The following is an 18,731-nucleotide window of genomic DNA, read 5'->3' on the forward strand; positions in this document are numbered from 1 at the left end:
TAATGTTTATTTAAAAAAGATTAATTAATAATTTATATTAATGCTAAAGATAATATATCCTTTTTTCTTGTTTTTATTTCTTTATTTCTTTACATAATATTTTGTTTTTTAATGAGATTGTTACAACAGATAATTCCTCATTAATCAGCGGAAGGTGAGAATATCTCAAGCAGATATAATAAAATTCGACTGCAGTAATCAAAATAATTTCATTTTTTGTATCGCTTTTGTACCGTTTTAGTTAATGACGTTTTAGATAATGACCTACTTAATGACACAGGAACTATACGAATAAACAAGTACCATGTGCGATTAGATATAAAATTATACACGCAATATACTAATGAGTGCGTGACTATAATATTTTATTAATTTAGCAAATTATTACGAAAATTATGATTACAAATTAGCTATTGTGCAATTACAATTGCACATGCAAGAAATTTTTTAAACATATAATTTGCATGATGTTTCTAATAAAATATACAAGGTGATTACATTAAATATACTACATTCCAGTCAAAATGGATTTATTATACAATATTAGATTTATAATACTAATACTAATACTAGATATATTAGACTTGTGATACTGATTTTATGACTATTCTATGTGTTTACAGCTATATTTTTGATGAAACAGGTTTATTGCTTATATAGCACATAGTTCATAAATAAAATTACAATATTTATAGACTTATGTAAGTCTCTCTGACAATATTACTTTCACATTATTCACATTTTTATTTCATCATTTACAATATTATTTTATGCACTTTTGAGTTGTTTTATTCGCACATAGATGTTTAATTTTTTATGCATTTTATATTTATATAAATACAATTTACATTTATACAAATTTGCACGAATATTTATGTGAAGATTGATTTTTTATTAAAGTATCTTTTGATGAAAAAAGAGTTTATCGAAAAAGAGCATTGTTTCTAAGCTAATAAAAATGTCGAAAACTAGTATTAAGATATCACAAAACATTGCAATCTTCTGCGTTTGTAAATTATTAAGCATATTAAACATTTCGCTACGTAAACTGCGAAGGAATGTGAATTTCGTTATTACAGAAAAATTTGCAAACTCGACAAAATTGAGTTAAACTTAGTTTTGCCGTAAATTGAAGCAACTTTTATGTAAAGAATAGCGTATTTGGATTGACAAAAAGTAATTTTGCTAACATAAATATTATACAGCTTTGTCCAAAAAATATCTTTTATATAATGGAAATATTTCTTTATTTTTTGTTTTTTTATCATAAAATTTGCTCTCAAGATCTAATTTCATTAATTTATTTTAAGAACATAAATTTGTTTAGTGGTACAATTCTTTATAATTCTTTCAATATAAATATTTTTAATTAAAATTTTTTATTTTAATACACTAAGGTATTATTGTAGAACTGTGAAGAATAGTATGGATCAATTTCTCCATTAAAAGATGTTGGAGCCAATGCTTGATTTCTTGCTTTGATTCTCATAATGCGGATATTAATCTGACTTTTGTCAATTTGTCGCATGAAGAACTTGTGGAACCTTGATGACATTACCCAGAAATTACCGTTGTCTCGTTCCACCCATCTAATCTCGGCAGTAAATTGTAGTTCTTCTGGGCTATAAGCGAGTATACTAAAAAAGCAAAACATAAAAAACATATTAATTGTAATTATATTATTAGAATTATAATTCTTATGGCAATTAAATTACAAAATTATAATAAATATAATATGGAAAAAAGATATGGAAAAATCTATTAAAAACTATTAAATAGTATTGTAATTACTATTTAACAACTTTAACAATTATTAAATTGAAAAATGATCGAGCTTGGATATGTTAAAAAATGCTGGTTTATTGTTACGTCCGGGCGGCGGATTCCGCTCGACATGCACGCTCGCACTCGCGTTTGCTCGCACTCACCCGCGGAGACACTCGCACACCGAATAAAACAACACCACTTTTATAAAAGAACGATAGAGATTTATTATAATGAGAGCGGAATGCGATTCACGTCCGTCGATGTCAATCTCACGTCCGAATCTGTCTCTTTCTTGTTTGTTTATTTTTCCTGGCGACGGGTCGCCAGGAGACTCGCGTCTTCTTCCAGCAGCCGATCCGACGACGCTGATCGGCAGCTGACCGGCTCTTCGTTATGCCGGGTGGCCAACCCGGACATAACATTATTAAGATAAGGATATTATTTACTATAATTTAACTCTGAATAATATGCAAAGGGTGCAAGTTTTTCTTTCATGCAAATAAAATAACGGAAAGAAAATTTCTGCGAGTAAAAGTAGCTGACGTCAAAACGATGTCGAATCGATGTCGATTCGGCATCGTTTTGACGTCGATCGATGAGTCATTTCTCACTAAGTGACGTCATGACTTTGTTTTCCTTATGGGAATTTCCCAACTGACAAGCTGATAACCCCATTCTGTACATGGAATTTGTATAAAATTGACTTCTATGATGCATTTACTTAGTTATGATTATTTGATGCCAAAACGAAACCAGGTCACACATTGCAATATAATGATAATGTACGATATAGTATAAGTAATCATGATTATACAATATACATATTATAAATATATAAACTTTTATGATAAAAATTAGTTACTAAATTATTAATTAATTATATATAGGTATTTAAAATCTAAATTATGAGCAACAATAAAAATAAATCAAAATCTGAGATAAATATGTCTTGAGAAGCATTAACATTAACATTAAAAGTTCAATTACATTAGACTGATCTAATTTTATTTAAATTATTATTTATTTTAATTTTCTCTGCGATTCTTCCTTTATACATTGATTTCTTAAAGTTTTTGAATTTTTTATATTAAGAAATTAGTTGAGCGATCAATTTATTTTAGCTTTTATTTATTTTAGTAAAACTTGAAATAAATTTTAAAATAACTTAGTAAGTTTTGTTGATGCTTACTAGTGTAAGCGCTGTACTGTGTTATGTAATGAAGCAATTCGCATATGTAAAGAAGAATGATGTCTTGCGCGTCTGCATTTACATTTACTTCTTGACACGCGACTAACTAATTTCTTTTATTGTTGCGGACACATAAGGACCACGCAATTATACAACAGAAAAATGCATTTTTAAATACTACGCAGAAAATTGACTATTGTATGTAAATGTACCAGACATCATTAGTGCATTATGTGATTGTAGGTGCGCTACTTGACATAGCTTTATTACATGCACGTATTTATTGCTTCATTATCATTTTGACAGTCCTTATGTATGCGAAAAATCGACGTCTAAGCTTTTCTTTGTTGTTCACGTGTATCGAACTACGTTCTTAAAATGGATTTAAACATAGCAAATTATTATTGAATTATATCTGAGTCGATAAAATATAGTCTCTGTGAAACAAAATTACCTTCAAAACGATACGTAACAGTTTATTTTTCTAGAAATATTGTTGACTCTTTTAGTCATAATGAATAACACTAAAATCGTTAAGAAATTTATCATATAAAAATTAAAATCAAATTTTGGAACACTATTATCAGTATTTTCGACTATATCTATCGATTATGTTCTAAATAACACTTTTTAATCTCTTTTTTTTTCATTTATATTACTTCGTCAATACATTATGACGAATGTTTTGATAGAGCAATTTACTGTTTGATTAAAAATATCTTATTTGGAATTTCATACCTCTGCTGATTCGTTCGCGGTTGCCACGATGCAATCGCGGTTTCGGTAAAGGGACTGAACAGAATAGTATCATCCCGAGGATCCACGGCCAGTGCCAGACCTTGACTCGACTTTCTGCCGACCAGGGTCACAGGTAACTGTTCACCGAATGGCACTGGTCCGGCTTGCAATGCTGAACTGGGCACGCTGAAGATACGATCAGTCGCCAACGGTTGATAGTAAACGGTACCGAGTCTTGGTGAAAATGCTATTCCTACCACGCCATCCAGAAATTCGAAAGTGTCACTTCCGATCTAGAACATGATATTTGTTCAAGAATGTGTTACTATTTAAGGATATTGATATCTGTAATATAATAATTTTTTAATACTATGTATTTATACGTATTTGTATCCATACTCCTAATGCCGTATACCTATACTAATTATTATGTATGACAGTAATTAATAATTAATGGTGCATATGTATAATTAGAGAAATTTAATTACTTTTTTACACATTGTGCGTTATTACATATCATGCACATGCGAACATTTTCCGCGATGTTATTCAATAATGCTGATAAAGTTCCTGTTACGCGTATCATCTTATTTTATAATTGTTCTTTAATGAGGAAAAAGCGAAATTTTTATGATGCTTTTTGCAAAATGTGTGTATTACTAAATATATCATTTAAAATTAACTAGTACAACACAGGCGCGCGCCATGCGCGCGCTATTTTATTTTTCAATGTTAACACTGTTTTTGAATAATAATATATGAATATTATTATTCGAAAACATTATTTATTTATTAAAAAATTTTTTTCTTTTTCCGAGGAGTTCTGAGATGTTTATATTATTAATTGGCATATTGCCTAGAGTTCACTGCTATTGAAATTACCGTAAACTCAGAAATGAAAAAGTTCTAACCCTTAGAAATTTTTTCTTTTTCCGAGCAGTTCTGAGTTGTTGATATCATTATTTTTTATATTGCCTAGAGTTCTCTGCTATTGAAAATACCGTAAACTCGGAAATGAAAAAGTTCTAGCCCATAGCCCTATTCTAAAAAAGGCGTTTAAGGTGTTATTTATTTCATCATGTTTCATTAATACAAATTTAACAGAATTGACAGCTGCCGTTTTCACGTTCCTAAGAAATAATAAATTAATATAACCGCACTGACAGCCACTATGACATTCTGACATCCGCAACACGAAGTTCAAGTCACACGAAGTTCGAGCCAAGCGAGAGAACCAATCAGCGTCGCGGAAAAGAGGCCTTAATATTCGATAAAAAAGAACTTCATGAAGTTAACACGCCTTTTTTAGAATAGGATTTTAGATTGCTTATGATCCATAAACGGTTAGTGCTATATTTTTAAAACACAAGACTTTTTAATTGATAAAATTATATATCAATATGTAATAAAATTTTACTTAAAATCTTTTTTAAGATCTGAGCTTTAAATAAAAAATACTAGAGTAGTAAAATTAATGTAACAATATAAATAATAATTAATAATTTAAAAAAAGACGAGGCTAATCCGGTTTTGTCAAACTTTTATAATAGGATTGTAGCCTTTATGTTGCTTAAGAAAATAATCTGAATATTAACGTATTTTCTTTCACTATTATAAGACGCAATAAAAAAACAACTGATCGCAACATATAACAAACCATAAATTACAATAGATAGAAATAATTAAAGTTAAATAATCTGTCTATTTTAAAAAATTTATAAGTATACATGTTTTATATACAATAGTGCTCATAAGTATACGTGTATAAGTACATGTTTTGTATATTTGTTTTCATTTTAATTATTTTAATATATGAATTATTGATATAAAGCATACATTTTGGCAAAGAAAAGGAAATGCTAATTTCGTTAATCTTTTTTTAGTGTAGTCATGAAATTGTATAATAATCTAATATCAAATTAATTAATATTATGATTATGACAGATTATGGAATATATATATATGAATACATTTACCTTATACATTGCTTGATCTGGATGAGGTAACATAGATGCATGAAGAACCCGCCAGCTTCTGTCTGTAGCACCATCGAAGATAAGTATCCCTGAAACATTATGATTTTCTTGAATATTTTATAATTTTTAAAGAAATATATTTTATAAAATCTAAAATATTGGGTCGTCCGGAAAGTTCGTACCGATTTTGAAGGAAAATTCAAAGGCAACATTTTTTTATGTCGATAAATATTTATTGACTTATGTATGCACCGTTTTGTTTCACAACCTTTGTCCATCTTTCACGCAACTGGAAGATTCCATTCTCCCAGAACTTCTTAGGTTTCTCGGCGAAAAACTCCTCAAGGTGGTTTTTTATGTCGATCAAAGAGTTGAAGTTCTTGCCGCTAAGAGAATTTTGCAAAGACCTAAATAAGTGAAAGTCTGAAGGTGCAATGTCTGGTGAATACGGTGGGTGAGGTAGCACATCCCAGCCAAACTCCAACAATTTTTGTCGGGTAGTCAAAGAAACATGAGGTCTGGCATTGTCCTGATGGAACACGACGCCCTTCCTATTGGCTAATTCTGGACGTTTTTCCTGAATCGCTGTCTTTAATTCGTCCAGTCGCGAGCAGTACTTATCTGCATTTATCGTTTGGTTGTGTGGTAGGAGCTCATAATATAGGATTTCTTTCCAATCCCACCAGACACAGAGCATGACTTTTTTTGGATGAAGGCCGGCTTTCGGAGTGGTTAATGCTGGTTCATTTCGCTTACCCCAGGATCTTTTTCATTCTACATTGTTGTAAATGATCCATTTTTCGTCACCTGTCACTAATTGCTTCAAAAATGGTACGTTTGCGTTGCGCTTGTACAGCGAGTCGCAGATGGAAATGCGATCCATTAAATTTTTTCGGCCAAATTATGCGGAACCCATACATCACAGCGACTTACGTAACCAAGCTTCACTACATGATCGTGGACAGTGGTTTTCGATATTTTCAGTATCTCTGCTAATTCACGTGTCGTGTAGCGCGGGTTATTCTCGATCAGTGTCTTGATTTGGTCATCATCAGTAGTAGAGGTCTGCCCGAGCGTTCTTGGTCTTTAAGGTTAAAATCACCAGCTCTAAACTTAGCGAACCACTTACGTACGGTTCTTTCAGCTAAAGCGCCTTCTCCGTAAACAGAACATATCGAATTTGTTGCTTGTGAGGCATTTTTGCCTTTCCGGTAATAGAAAAGCATCAAGTGTCTAAAATGTTCTTTGTTTTCTTCCATCTTCAAAAGAGTACAAAACTGACACGAATCAATTTATCTGAAACAACTTTTTTCCTAAAGATGCGTTGAAATGTCACCTTTAAGCATATGTATATAAATCGTATGTTTTCAATAACATTGATATATTCAAACATGTTCCAACGCCATCTATTAAAAATCGGCACGAACTTTCCGGACGACCCAATAGTTTAAGTATAATATCTATTTCCAAAAGTGGTAAAACTTAACTTACAAAAGAAGTAATTAATTAATTATAGAAAATGATTATAATTAAAAAATGCGATGTGATGCAAGTTAATTTTAGGTATTCAATAGGGTTAAATTAAAAATTGTGTAACCTGGGCCAAGAGTATCAGTCATGTAAAGAAATACGTCATCACACGTTTTGGCTGAGGCCTCGTCGATAACCACGTTGGTCAGTAAAGTATTTGGTCTCAACACCTAAAAAGCACACAACAGTAATTGCTTTTATGTAACCTTGTACGAAAAATACCTTGCAATATGTCTTTCAAGTTAAAATATGTGTACACGTAAGTGATCGTTGATTTTTTATTGCGTTTGTAGTAGTAGCATAAAGTAAGAAAACCGGTTTCTGATTATTCTACAAGTTGCAAATTGAAGCGATCGTACCGGTCATTCATAAACAATTTCGCCACTTCTAACACTCGCCTTTCTCATTATTAATTTTAAATAATATACTTCTTAGCATGTGAATAAGACATTAGAAAATTTAAAAATTAAAACAATATATAACAGCTATTTTAATTTTTATTATTCTTTAAAAATCAAGAGTTTTGACCATATGCTAGAATAATTTTTTTTAAATCTTATAACTTATAAATACGCTGATATTTAGAATAAAATTATGATATTGTACATTTATCTAGATTTTTTAAGTTTTTAATTAACACGATCACTCACTGAATTAATCGATCTTTTTTGTGCGTACGTGTCTTTTAACTGAAGAAAACGTCACTTTTACTCACTTGACGCGGAAAAGTTACATGACGGACTACTTCATTGGTTTTCAAGTCAAAAACCACGATTTTGGGCGGGCAGACAGGCATAAAATCGTCAATTGATGTCATAACACCGGCATCAACGACCCACAATCTGTCGCAGCGGTCCAATCTAGTCCGATAGACTGAGATAAGCTTCGTGCAGTTGATCTCTCCTTTGCCAGCACCATGCCAATCCCATGAAGGATACGCTTGCAGCTTAGGACTGCTTCCTAAAGGTATTCTCCGGGGGAAGAAGCTCAGAGTGGCTGGCACGCCGGCACGTAATCTGGGTGTGCTGATGAAGATTCTGTCCCAAGCTATTTCGATACCGGTCATCACTATGTTTTCCGGTTGATACTGATTGACAAAACCACGATCGAACGGTAACTCAAAGTCGAGCAATGACCATTGCGCCACTGTTTCCAATGTTCCCGCTTTGACGCATAATAGCGGCAAAACAGTCGCAAAAAGTACGATGTACCTGAGAAAATTGAGCAATCGAGAAGCATTCGACCGGCAAGAACTGCATAAATTAAAATGGCAGAAAAAGATTTCAAGAAATTTAATTTAAATATCGAAAAGTTTGAACATCGTTTAGAAGAAATAAAAAAATATAAGCACTTAGAAGAAGAAGAAAAGAAAGAAAAAATTTAATCAAAATTATATAATTTTAAGAACTGAAGAGAACTAAAGAAATTTTATTTAATTTTATTATATGAATAAGTAAGAACTAGAATATGAGTTTATCAAAACTAAATTATTATATAGTTTATAGAAATCTTTTATTATCTTCTTTATATTCTTTTGTAGGTATATTTACTCACCTCATGTTTGTAATTTAAAAGCTAGAAGGTTCACTGTTGCACCAGTAATACACTCACAAGGAGCGAACAGTGTAACGAACCGGATAGAGCCGCGCTACGAATGTTAACTAACGTGCGGAGAAGTGTACCGTATGTGCCACGAGTCCTGTCGACTGAACACCGACTGATCCAATTTTCCAACATGGGTAACTTTGTGGGAACTTGCCTCCCTAAGAGACAGGGGAAACGTAATCCGAACGCATTGTGTAATGGCATATGTGTGTAACGTATGTACTTTTACTCATACGCACGTTCGTTCTTCTCCATGGGCAAGTAACACCTACATCAGTCGCCCAATGAACTATTCGAATACTTTGAAATTGGAGCTATACGATCTCTTTTGCGTAGATCTCTCTTTGCCAGGCAGAAGAAGAAAGTGGCTGCTCGCGACTGGTTACTTGGCATCCACGCCCTCGTGCGTTTTTTACATCCCGTAAGCTAATATTTCCGTCACGATGAAATGTGGAATAGGAAGTCGTTGAGAAAGCCTTGAAAATCTTTTTCTCGACGAGTATTGCAAGAAATGTTCTTTGTAATTAGAAATATGCGATGCTAAAATGTGGCGTGTCCAATCTAAATTAGTTTTGATACATTGCTAACTAGCTTCTTTATACTGTCAAAGAAATTTTCTGCCTCAAGTTAGAAAGTAAATGGCACATATAATGATTGAGAATCGTCTGTGTTGAAGTATTTCCATTTTTGATACACAACATTCTTTGTTCCTGCACATAATTATTCTATAAATACAAGTAATGGATATTTATGTGAAACATTTATAACATTTCTAGACGTAATTAGAACGTGTCGAGTTACAGTCATTCAGTATCAATACATCAATAATTGATTAGTAATCTACATAACTTGTATCAGATATTTACGTATATAATTAGATAATGCGTGAAAGCTCGATCGATACCATATGTTGCACTATATGCAACACTTATCAAATATGCGTGACGTATAACATAACAAGCTTTGCGCATTTATAATATTCCATTTGTTGCGTATTGCTGCCATTTGCTGCTATAACTTGTTAAGATATTTTACTTTGCAACATTTAAGCAAAAATATATTATTTGTGGCACTTTAAAAAGATTTATCTTAATGGCTACATATTGATTTAAATTTGTTTTTATCCCTCTTTTTTCTCGCTTTATTGATGTTTTATTTGCTACATAATCAATTTTTTATATATTAATTAATTTTTTATATATTATTTATATATTAATCATGTGAAATGTAAAAGTTATATTATATCAAAGAAAATATTAGATCAAATGATAACAAAGAGAGACAGCTGCCAGAATAGTTTCGAAAATCTTTGAAGATCTTCAACAACTTGTACGTATACTTTCTATCTGCAACATGGTATGGGGTATATTTATGTAAAGGAACTTTAAATGAAGCGCTTGAGGCAACAAAATCTGTATAAATAAAGTGTCGATGATTGTCGCCTTCGCTACTATAGTATCTATTACAATACCATAGCATAATGCCATAAAAATTATACTAAATGGCACTCGCGTTTGATCTGTAGAATTATAACCGTTATGTGGACGTCCTTGGCTGATCGAGATCGCGAAAGTGCCCGGAACTTCAAAGACCGCACCCATTATTGTAGATAATGCAACACATATTTTGGACGCAAAGGTGCGACTAGGGAACACGATGGACTATTTCGATCAAAATTTCGTAATTTCTTTTCTTGACATATTTATTTCAGTGCCTTTTTGCCTAATTGGTGTACACTTGTACTACAAAAGCGAACGCACATAGACACAACTGAGAATTTCATACTTTCGCACGAGATTCCTAGAACTATCAAATAAAGTGCACAAAATTGATACAACCCCATACATTATGATATATTGCATATCATACATATTGAATAATTACATTTTTTACAGAATATATGCTTAATGATAATCCTAGAAAATACGAACGTTTAAAAGACTTCTTTTGATATTATCATAAGACATATTCTATTCTTTTTAGATGTTTACAGACGTCTTTGCGAGAGTTTTTGAACATTTTTATTATCTAAGAGCAATAGAGCACATAATATGCATAATAAACATAATTTATCACTACTGTATTATCATTGTTATTGTAAAGAGTTGTGATAAGTACTAATCGTGAGTTTGTGTTACATAAAAGTTCACATACGATAAACATTTTGCTCAATTAATGATATTATCACTATACAACGTTAAGCTATACAGCTACTGTTTTCTTTTCTAGAAACATGATTTTAGTTAAAACTCTATTTTATGAGTGAATTGTCTTGGATAAATTTATTTTGATACGGTTTTTAATCTTATAAGAATTTAAAGAAATTTTTCAAGTGCATAATATGAATTAATATCCATTAAGTATAATGTGTGTGCCACAACTTTTTTCGTCATTGATAAATGGGTCTCCCGTATTACTGAAAAATATTGAGATATTTGAAAGGTTTCTCGTACAAGTCACGGCATTCTTAATTTTTGCAATATATGTATTGTAGATGTACATATACCTATATTACATTCGAATTCCAAATACCAAGCTTTATGTCTGACTAATAGATCACTTTCTCTCTGTGAAACAAAACTCTTGCGCGCATGCATATCTAGCCTATTCTTTACACTTTTGAGGCCACTGTATTTCGCATGTTGAATACTTAGACTCAAGCTGTTTTGTATATTTTACGAGAATATATTTATGATGCTATAAAACTTAGCTTAACCATAGTACAAATCCTTCCGCAATATTAGAAAGGCCTTCTAACAATCAGAAGATAATTTGCATTATTCGTGATATATTTGATTGAATTCGTGAATATTTTATGTAATATTTTAAAATATTTGAAGATAAATGTTCTGGAGAAACATAATCGAATAAAATGAAAAAGATTTAAATAAACTTTAATATATAAAATGCTGTGTCATTGCGTTAAATAAAAATTACGCACAGTTAGACTTCTTTATAATTATAATATTTATTAATGCATATATAAATGCAGATTTATTTCAAATATATCGAAAGAATGATCTGTAGATTTATTATATTTTTTATACATGCAGTTTATTCTTCTTTTAAATAATAATATTTGAAATAAATATAAGTTTTGTTTTACAATATCTACATATAACATTTCTAGATTATTTCTCTTTTATTTCAACTTCTACAATTCCTGCAATTTGAAAATTTATTTACTTTTTAATTTTTTTCAAGTATATTGCATTTTTCACGAAGACTGAACGAGTAACAAGAAACAAGTGACAGGATATGGTAGTATCCAATTACTGCAAATCTATCGCAGGTCTAAGAGTAACAACGTATCGTAGAAATCGAGAATTTCGTTACTCAATACTGTGCTTAGACACTATGGGAAATACCATACTGTCTACCAACGATCACGATTGCCCTCCATTCTCACAACGAAGCGGAAGTGACATGCTATCGACTTGCATCGACAACATGTAAACTCTCAATCTATCATGCGGATAAAAAGCAAATGAATGAAAAACATTTACATATAAAACCAGTTATTTGATAATATTGTACTGCATGCTCCATAAAATATGGATGCGCTTAATATGTAGGAAAGCGAAAGCGGTACACGGAAAATCAATCTTTGTTAATGTTATCTTAATTTTATGATATGTTATCATAAGTAGTATCAACATACCAATAAATCATGTCAAACGATTATTATACTGAGGATAAACATTATACGAAGGATAGCGGCAAATGAAAATAATCATCTTATATTTGAATTTAAATTTCTCTATTGTTTTGTGATAAAATTGGCATTTCGTTTTTTTTAATAGAGATCTGAAAAGTTTGTAAAATAAAATTAACATAACTTGAGTCTCAAATTCTTTAGAAAATATTTTAATATTAAAATTATTTTGGAGCAGTAATATCATAACAATTTAAAAAAATTTTGTTTCTTTAATGTGTTTAATTTAAACTGCTCAAATGTGCATGTAAATAAATGTTAAACTTACATGTACATAAATGTTAATTGCTTGTAGTACCAATTGTACATACATAATTATATCTTCGATTGTACTAATATCAATTGCAGTTTACGACATATGAGTAGCAAGTATTTACGACCAAGATTTTACTTTTCTAGTAACTGTTCGGATCACAATAAAACTAACTACAAGCATTTTGTACGCGTGTACGACTGCACGTGTACAGAACAAATCGGTAAATGGCACGAGAGGTAAGATTCGATCGGCTCTCCTCCTTTCATTGAATTGTATCATAGTGTTTACACGGTCAAACTTTTTCTCTGTCTCTAGGCCTTTTATGACATCGACTGATTTGCCATTTATAATAGTAAGTCTAATTTTGACTGTTTAGTGTTTGACATATTTTCCGTGAAATACCTTCTGAATTAAATTAACAATTATAATCCGCTTGTTAGTGTTAACAATCGTTTATTGAATTTGAAATAATGTGGTCAATCAGGCAAAAGAAAAATACTGATAAAGAAAAATACTGATTACAAAAAGGAATTAATCAGTAGTGATGTAAATGACTAATAGTTTATAAAACAAACATAATTACCATTATAATTATAATTTAAATGCTTTAAAGTTTTGCGTTAATTAAAGTTTTGTTTTGTGAAAACTGTTATTATATTAAATAACACAACGTTATATTATTTTCTATTTAAGAGAGTTAGTAATATATAAAAATAAAAAATAAAATCCGATTTACTTACATGATCTTACTTGAATATGATCATTTTTTATTTTATGAAATAGTATATTCTAATACGCTTCAGCTAAAATGTAGATATATTGCGACAATGAAAACTTGGAAGGAGTTTCTAAACTGTAATTAAACACATTTAAAGTGTCAAGTAAGTGTTATGTAAGAGAAACGATAAGTTGATCCGATCTTGACTTCAAGTTTCATTGAAAGTTCAACGTATCATATATAATAACTTTTACTTCAAGATTCAAGTGTCGGAGAGCATGATAGGAGATGAAATGCAATTAAATATTCGCTTTTAAAAGCTATGGGTAAATTAGATATAGGAATTTGAAAGGAAAACCGTTGCTGCTTTAAAAATCGGACACTTTGTCCTCAGTGAGCCGTTAATTATGCAAAGTATAAGTGTGTTTTAGAAATAGTGATTTTATAAAAAAGGACATTATTACGATTTACATGGGCTTAGGTATAGAACATGCGATGTGATTAACCTTTTCATTCACAATGCGCAATTCGTCGACGTTGGTTTTTCTTTTAAAGCGAAATCAACGTAGGCATATAATTTTGTGTGCATGTAGTCATTACAATTAAATAAATAAAAGTAAAGATAAAATAACTTTTAATCGATAAATGAAGATACAATAAAATTCTGAATAAATATTACATCACTTGAAAGATGGTTTAATGAATTTAAAAGAAAATAACAGGATTCGTTATTAAAGAAAAATCGTTAATTATATCACAAATTAATTATATGATTTACTAGAGAAAATTAATGTAGGTAAAGTTGTTCAATTTTTCAAGATTTCAAAACATTTAATTAAGCTGCAATTATAAATTAGAAGAGTATGTCATCGCAAGAAAAAAATTAAACCCATTAAATTTTTATAATACGTTTATTTCTCCATCCTTCGAATGTCAGCAATTGACATTTTGCTTACCGTTGGAATTTTTGCATCGTCGATACAGTGAACGTATTATAGCTGATATAATTTTCGGTGAGTTTGGATTTCGATGCTACGGACACGCAAAAAAATGATTGTAGTATGCTACATGTATTTATGACGATAGAGATACAACAATTAGCGTGAGGTACATTGTTTCGCATGTGTAACGTGAAAGATCCAACTCTCCGAATTAAAGAAAAGAGGTATTTGCGTTCCTTTCGAAGTAACTTTACACAAAATCGAAAAACATTACTGCAGGATTTTTCAGTTAAAATACGCTTTAATACTTATACTTATATCGAATGAAGCACTTTGCAGTAATATTTTTCTTTTCGCAAACACAATTACTCCAAACAAGTTGTGATGTGCGATTAATCTGTTTTGCAATTTCTGCAAAACCTGAAAACCCATTTCTCATTTAATCAAACCATCGTTATCAACACGTATTAACAGCACTCCTCCTCAACCATACGCGATTGCTGAAGCGAGAAGATCCCACTTTACATGAGATTCAGGGCATGATTGACCCCGCAGCCAACGGTGCCCTGCATGTAATCCGGGAAGTTGCTCTCCAGCACACGCATACGTCCCCTCTTGTAATCGGCCACGACGTGAGTTGCCAGGGCGCACTCCTCGCTCTTGTACACCGGCTGGAAGTTGTTGGGCTCGAAGCATGTGTTACTGTCCCACCTGTAGATCTCGGAGTCACCCTCGTACCGGAAGAAAAGCGCGCTGCCGTTGTCCGTGCCAAGAAGAACGAGCCGTTTCGGTTTCGGTCCGATATCGTGTATCCTGCCATGAGCGGAACCTCTTCGGAGATGGTCCGTGCGGATGGAGAACATACGGCTGCTGCCCAGGTACGTGAAGATCAAGCACGTGCTACCATCCTGGCGACGAATGAGCGCGAGGTAAAGCACATCCCTGCGATCGCAGTTCATTAGCACAGCCTGCGGAAGAACGACGCGATATCCTCGACCCGAGGTCACGTCGTACACCAGGATTGCTCTAGCCGCTGCGTCGGATACGTAGATGAAAACCCGACCATCCGAACTGTAATCTGCCACGACGTACTGCAGTCGGGACGTGGAACTCGTCAGACCAGACAGATCGACAGTTTTCACCAGCTGGAAAAGGTACATGGTATTATTGTTTTTTAAATTGTCTCTAAAGAATACTTAAAAATTGTTTTGCGAAACTGGAAAAATTATGCAATATATGTCTAAGCTAGAAGTCGAGTTTAATAAACTCGGATATGCTGTAATTTTGTCTTTGATGTAGTATAATTGCAGAATTATATCTTTTCTACTTCGTTCATCTCAGATTTAATTCAAAAGAGAATTTTTGATACGTTTCTATGTTTTTAAAAGTAGTTTTAATCTTTTGAGCTAAAGTATTACTGCAACTTTTTCTTATAAAGAATATCTAGATATCTTGTTTAATTTGCAACGTGAAGTCTAGACATTACACAGTATAATGATAAAAATAGCTTTATAATAAAATATTTCGCGGTTGTTACAGTAGAAAAGACTCTTAAAATTTATAACGTTGCATAACGTTCTTACGAAAGGAAAGGAAAATGCGATATGGATGAGTAACATGAATGCATGCACAAACGGTGTGCCTACAAGAAACCACATGAGCAAAATGAAGCAAATTCTTCTCTTCATTATATACTCCGAAAACTTCTCCAGGAGAAAAAAATAAGGTGCCACTTATTATCTTAAACTGCTTTCGCAGAGACGAATTATCTTACCTTGCCGGTTTTTACGTTCAGGGCAATAACCTTCGGAGGACATTTGCGTACGGATTGCTCAAGGGAATTTACGACGCCCGTGTCCAACACCCACAGAATATCCTGAGGATCCAAATAAAGGTCTACGGCGTTTTGCAACGCGGAGCACGTTCCCTCTTCTTGCAGCGACCAGCAAGGGTAGGCGAAAAGGTTGGCCTGGCAGTTTTTATCCTTTAACGAGACTCTAGCTAAGGTTGCTGGCACACCAGGCTTAAACCTAAACAGACATTTTAGATAAATGTCAGTAAGGTGTTTGCAGGATATTATAACTTATACTTAAGATTATACTTCTTGGGATATATTAATTATATTAATTGCGAAGCAATCCCGTGGCAGCATCCTGCGAAAAATAAATACCGATAAGTATAGCTTCGTAGATAATTACTATTATTTCGTAGTCGATATCTCAATTGTTACATAAACAACGCGGCTTACTGATATTGACCGTTGATTCTGCGAGATCGTCGACAGTAAGACTAATAGCATTTTAGTCTGGTAGACGCGGTGAAAGGAGTTATGAAGAGATATCACTATTAAACGTGCCTATTGTTGAGTGAAACACCTTTTAACTATTCATCGTGCATCGTGCGTTATGGATGTAAATGCCATGAGTCCTTCACGAGTCGAGGCAAGTACGGTCATCGCCTTTGTAATGTTACGTGAACGTGGGCATTCACATCACGCGGCCTTTAACAAGGTCTGCAGCTGTGTATCCCTTAATTGCCGTGTTCTTACAGCAGCACGTTATTTTTCAGAAATACCCGAACAGAATGATCATTACATTTTTCCGCATTGGAAACTATACTATTACGCGACGAGTGTTATACGATCGGTTTATGTTGAATTGCCTCGTTAACGATTTTTACGACAATCAACTCTACGTATATCAATCACTATTGACGTAACGCTATTCGCAACAAGCGCATTTTTCTAACCGAACTAGGTAAACTTAGCGAAGAATGTAGTTCTTTTATCCTCATTTGGACGCGATCGCAGAGAAACAACGTCATTTACGGTAAATCGAAAGTACGGATACAATCAGCTGTCTCTTTATATTCAGAATGAACAGGAATTCTTTAATATCACGATAACGAAGTGATTTGCAATAATAGAAGTGGTAATATCTCTTCCATGTTTTCGAATTTGAGTAGCGGAATAAATGTCTTTTTTACATTGAAATATAATTACAAAATCGATCAAATATTTTTGAAATTAACAAATAAATTTTATAAAAGTTTTAAATAAAAAAGAAGGAAGGAAAAAACAGGAAAAACATATAAAAATAAATTTTTATGGTTGACATATTATTAGAAAAATACATGTAACATATTTTTAAAATATCATAGTATGTAATTTTTGAAAATTTTCAAAATATTTGATCAATTTTATAAGTTGTACACTTAGTTGATTTATTCTAAAATGTTTAAAAATATTTTATTTTATTTCGATCAATTTTATTCTGTTAATTTTGTTATCTTGCCTGAAAATATTCACAGCAAAAATATTAAATCATTTAATTGATGTAATTATTGTAAAGTTACAGATTATGTGTTTCATACCGAGGTAAAGCAAGGATAGCATCATCTTTGTAGATCACGGCTCTGGTGGCGAGGATATTCTTCGAGATGTAACGGCCGCTGTTCCTGAAGATGCTCCTTGTGGCTGGACAAGGCCATTCGAAGGACCCACCGGTCCATACTATGTTCCTGTCACATTTTTGTATTTCGTAAGCACCGACGAGAGCGACGGCGACGACGAACGCCACCGTCCGTTCAAGAAACATCCTCACTGTCCTTTCTGTGAATTTTCCTCGACCTTCGAGTACCACGCCACGACCACGTCTCTTTTGGTGATCGAATCAGATTGTAAACTGTAAGATTCACTAAATTGCGCCAGTTTTATAATCCTGTCACGTCGAAACTGTGTTGCGAAACATCTTGGTTTAAAAAATATTTAGTTTTGATGCACAATGACTCTCGGTGTCATAAATGCAATCTCTTCCTATCTCTTTTTGTTAATAATGTAAATTTTAAAAATTAGAAATTTTTAAATATGTAAACGTAATGACTAAAAATGTAATATCATGCAAAGCATCAATTATTTAGACAAACAATATTATACAATTGAGAAAAATATAATAAAAAGATAGAAAAATGGATATTTAATGGATATTTGTATATAAAAGAATATAAAACACACAAGATATAAAAATGTGAATATATCTTTAGTATTTGTTATATTTTCAATCTATAATATAATTATTTTATTTATATAAGTAAGATATTTTCAAGAAATTTAATTAACGTACAGGAGTAATATATTTTAATAGTTCTATTTGTCTACAACTATGCAAATGTTCTCTCTCTTCTTTTCTTTTTTGCAAAATACAATAAAAACTACATTTTAAGACAGAAATTTAAAAAATTAATATAATATTAAGGAAAAATTGAAATACATTAGAACCGGGAATAAGTTAGTAAAGC

General features: G+C 32.0%; 1 protein-coding gene across 1 annotated transcript; it reads right to left on the reverse strand.

Annotated features, from left to right (window-relative positions):
• Positions 1-3,639: 3,639 nt before the first annotated feature.
• On the reverse strand, positions 3,640-18,117 carry LOC105279979. The gene is made up of 7 exons (XM_026969429.1): positions 17,808-18,117; positions 16,210-16,465; positions 14,961-15,580; positions 7,916-8,411; positions 7,268-7,370; positions 5,671-5,759; positions 3,640-3,987 (listed from the first exon to the last, which is right to left on the reverse strand). Exons 1-7 carry the CDS (start codon positions 18,029-18,031, stop codon positions 3,655-3,657), a joined length of 2,121 nt encoding a protein of 706 aa, XP_026825230.1. The 5' UTR covers positions 18,032-18,117; the 3' UTR covers positions 3,640-3,654.
• Between the last annotated feature and the right edge of the window lie 614 nt (positions 18,118-18,731).

This window comes from Ooceraea biroi, chromosome 1 (genome assembly GCF_003672135.1).
Source record: "Ooceraea biroi isolate clonal line C1 chromosome 1, Obir_v5.4, whole genome shotgun sequence".
NCBI classification, from domain to species: domain Eukaryota; kingdom Metazoa; phylum Arthropoda; class Insecta; order Hymenoptera; family Formicidae; genus Ooceraea; species Ooceraea biroi.

Coding starts and splice junctions, on each gene's coding strand:
- LOC105279979 (XM_026969429.1), bottom strand. CDS start 18,031: ATGTTTCTTGAACGGACGGTGGCGTTCGTCGTCGCCGTCGCTCTCGTC. Junction 16,466..17,807: donor GCTATCCTTGCTTTACCTCG/GTATGAAACACA, acceptor ATGTCTGTTTAG/GTTTAAGCCTGGTGTGCCAG. Junction 3,988..5,670: donor CAGATCAAGCAATGTATAAG/GTAAATGTATTC, acceptor ATCATGTTCTAG/ATCGGAAGTGACACTTTCGA.